The 3,030-nt window shown below is 59.7% G+C and overlaps 1 protein-coding gene across 2 annotated transcripts in view; it reads left to right on the top strand.

Annotated features, from left to right (window-relative positions):
• RNF166 (ring finger protein 166) overlaps positions 1–2,889 on the top strand; it is a 6,897-nt gene extending 4,008 nt beyond the window's left edge. For both annotated transcript variants that reach the window (XM_009273065.2, XM_009273066.1), the window contains one exon: positions 56–2,889. In XM_009273065.2, coding sequence (XP_009271340.1) covers positions 56–121 — 66 coding nt within the window. In that variant the 3' untranslated portion in view covers positions 122–2,889. The remainder of the gene's footprint in view (positions 1–55) is intronic.
• The last annotated feature ends 141 nt before the right edge of the window (positions 2,890–3,030 follow it).

The raw sequence follows: 3,030 nt of genomic DNA, 5'->3' as shown, positions 1-3,030 counted from the left end.
TGTGGGCGCGAGGCTTAACCCCCCCACAGCCCGCCCCTCTCTTTTTTTTTTTTAGGACTATAACATCGACGAGGAGGCAGCGTTGCAGGCTGCCCTGGCGCTGTCGCTCTCCGAGAACTGAGGGTGACTGCGGAGCATCGGTTCGGACCCCCGTCGCACCCCGTCTCCTTTTGCACACTCGGCCTTCCTGCCGGGGAGGTGCGGAGCTCGTCAACCCCCCGGCACCCCCGGAGACCTGCTGCCACCTCTCTTCCCTCTCCTCTCTGGGCAAATGCCACCTCGTTTAAGAAGGTGGAGTCTCTTTAGCGTCGCACTGGACCGGTGAGTGAGGAGAAACGTCCGCTGCTGGGAGGAGAAGAGGAGTCGGCGCCGAAGGGCTGGGATCGTTCCTCGGTTAGGCATTTCATATCCGTATACGGAGCGTATACCTGTATCCAGATCTATTTATTATTAGATGCTTTTTGGCACCATCTGTCTTCATGCTCTCTGTTGCAATTGAATAGGTAGGTAAAACTATGATGCATTTTACGCAGAAATGCCCCAGTTTGAAACTGCAATCATCCACGTCCTTTTTGAAAAGGAAGAAAATGGCACGGAGCGTCTTTTTTTTAAACCCTACGAGGCTATTTCCAGAGACGTCGGTCTGTCCCGTCCCCTGCGCTGCAGGCAGGAGCTGCCTCCTTTGCCTGCTACCGCGCAGGCCAGGCTGAATCCCGGGGCGAGACGGTTGCCCTCGTGTGCCCCGTGATGGCAGTGGGTTCGGAGGAGTCCGCGGGGACGGCGTCTGGCATCCAGTGAAACTCTCGCCTTCCTCGTTTTGTACCGGCTCTTGTGATACTGAGTTCTTGCATTTTTCTACATTAATCGGCGTGATGCCTTTTCCACGTTTTATAGAGCGGGAACAGAAGCTGTTAGTCTTCACACTGCAATATCCGTCACCGGGGACCAGAGTATTTTTATGGAACATTATTGAGAAAGTATATTTTTTAAAAATAACCCAAACAAACGAACATGCTGTGGATTTGAAATCGGGCGGGAGGCAGGAGCTGGACCCCGGGCCGGCGGGTGGGACTCTGCGGAGGCCGTGGGAATCATGTGGGTGTCCTCTTTGGTTATTTCTGGGCCGTTCCCTTCCCTTGTCGGCGTGTTTCTCCGCAGGCGGGTGGTGATGCAGGAGAGGCCGGGTCAGAGCAGCACCTTGTCGGCTGGAGGAGCGGGTGCCGAGCGGCTCGCCGGGCTGCCTTTTCGAGGAGCAGCAACACCGCTTGCGTTCTCCAACAGCTGCTTGGCCGGCCGTGCTCTCTGAGCTGCTGACCCTCTCCAGGACGCGTGGTCGGGCTCGGGATGGCTTCAGCCTTGCAGGCAGAGCTCCGTGGCAGTGCTGGATGTGGCCGTGGGCAGGGCGTAAGCTGGAGCGGTGGTTTTTCTGTCCGCGAGCGCGGGGTGAGGGAGCAGGCAGGCTAGTTGTGGCGTGCTGGCACTCGGGGCGGAGCAGCTGGGTTGTGTCAGGGCGATGGGTGTGCGGGAGGGACGTCTGCCCGTGCAGGATCCCATCCCCAACGCCGAGCATCTTGTCCCCCTGAAACAGGGGATTGCATCTCCCTTTCCCAGGTCTCTCCCTGGGAATAGGGCACGCTTGGGCAGATGTTGATCTGAGAGATGCTCCGTAGCATCCCGGTGACCTGTCCCCCATACCGGTCCCCTTCCTCTCTGTCCTGCCTGCTGCCGGTGGAGTTTGCTCGGCTGGGCTGGGCTGGGAGAGGGTGGAAGGGAGATCTCCTTCGCCAGGCCCTGGGCGGACTGCTGCCAGCCCGAGCACGGCCCCCCTGCGCAGCAGAAGTCGCGTCCCATCTGAAGGGGCGTCGCTGGTGCTGGGGGAGAGGAGCTTTGTGCTGGGACCCTGCCACCCTTTGGGGTCACGCCGGCGACGGGATCAGCCCAAGGCTCTCGGTGAAGGAACTGCGGCGAGGTGGTGATTCACGATACCTGCAGACCTGCCGTGCCACCTTCCAGCAAGGGTTTGCAGAGAAGAGGTGTGGGAGAGCAATCCCTCTGCGTGTCCCTGCTCGGAGAAGTGCCCTTCCGTGGTTTATCCGAGACCTGGCTCCAGCTCCAGCTCTGCTCTAGCAATACTGTCTTGTTTTTTTACTTTTGATTTAAATAGTACTGGGTGTTTTTTGGGGCTGTGAGCTCCCCCGTGCCGCCGGCAGCCCTACGAGGAGCGTGCAGAGACCATCCGCTCCCCTGGCAGAGGGCAGGGAAGGGGCTGGAGCTGCTCCGCTCCCCTTCCTCGAGCCGGGCTAGAGAGGAGGGATGGGGTCTTCACTTGCCAGCACAGCATTGCTGGCACCTGCCCAGCCCGGGGGATGTCCCTGGTGGGACGGAGAGCACTGGCGTCTCCCGAAAGGGACCCAGGAGGGTTTCCCTGTCCCGCAGCTGGGACCCTGGGGTCCCAGAGCAGCCTCCATCAGAGCTGTGACTTGCAGGGAGCTCCCTGCCTCTGGGACAGCGCTATTAACCTCTCTGTCCCCTTCTTTCCTTCCTCCTCCTCTTCCTTTTTGCCCCACAACGCCAGAGCAGGGGCAGCAACAGCTGCTTTAAGTAAAGCACTTTAAGGCCCAGGCTGCGAGGGCGCAGGCAGGCGCTGCGCTGCACGGGCAGCTCCTGCCTCTCCCTGCTTTGCACGGGGTCGGGTCTGGCTCTGCCCGCTGCCGGCCGGGCTGTGCCGGGGATCCCACCGCACCGCCGGCCGTGCTCCTCAAGTGTGTTACCCGCGACTTTTTGCATAACTAGAACTTTTAACGAGACGTACTGTTTTTTGAAGAAGAATCAAATCGATGACGTATTTGTAGCAAAGCATTTTTCTCAATAAAGGCAGTTTCATCCACAGGTGGCCTCCCTGTGCAGTCTCTGCCACGGCTCTGGGGTGCAGGACGTGGCTGGGGGTGGGTGCCCCCCACCCTGGCTTATCTGGGCTGCTCCTTCCCCAAACCCAGGGCTCGTCTTTACAGCTTTGTCCCCGACTTGTCA

This window comes from Aptenodytes forsteri, unplaced genomic scaffold (genome assembly GCF_000699145.1).
Source record: "Aptenodytes forsteri isolate BGI_AS27 unplaced genomic scaffold, ASM69914v1 Scaffold271, whole genome shotgun sequence".
Classification (NCBI taxonomy): domain Eukaryota; kingdom Metazoa; phylum Chordata; class Aves; order Sphenisciformes; family Spheniscidae; genus Aptenodytes; species Aptenodytes forsteri.
This window is presented reverse-complemented; position numbering and strand designations above follow the sequence as displayed.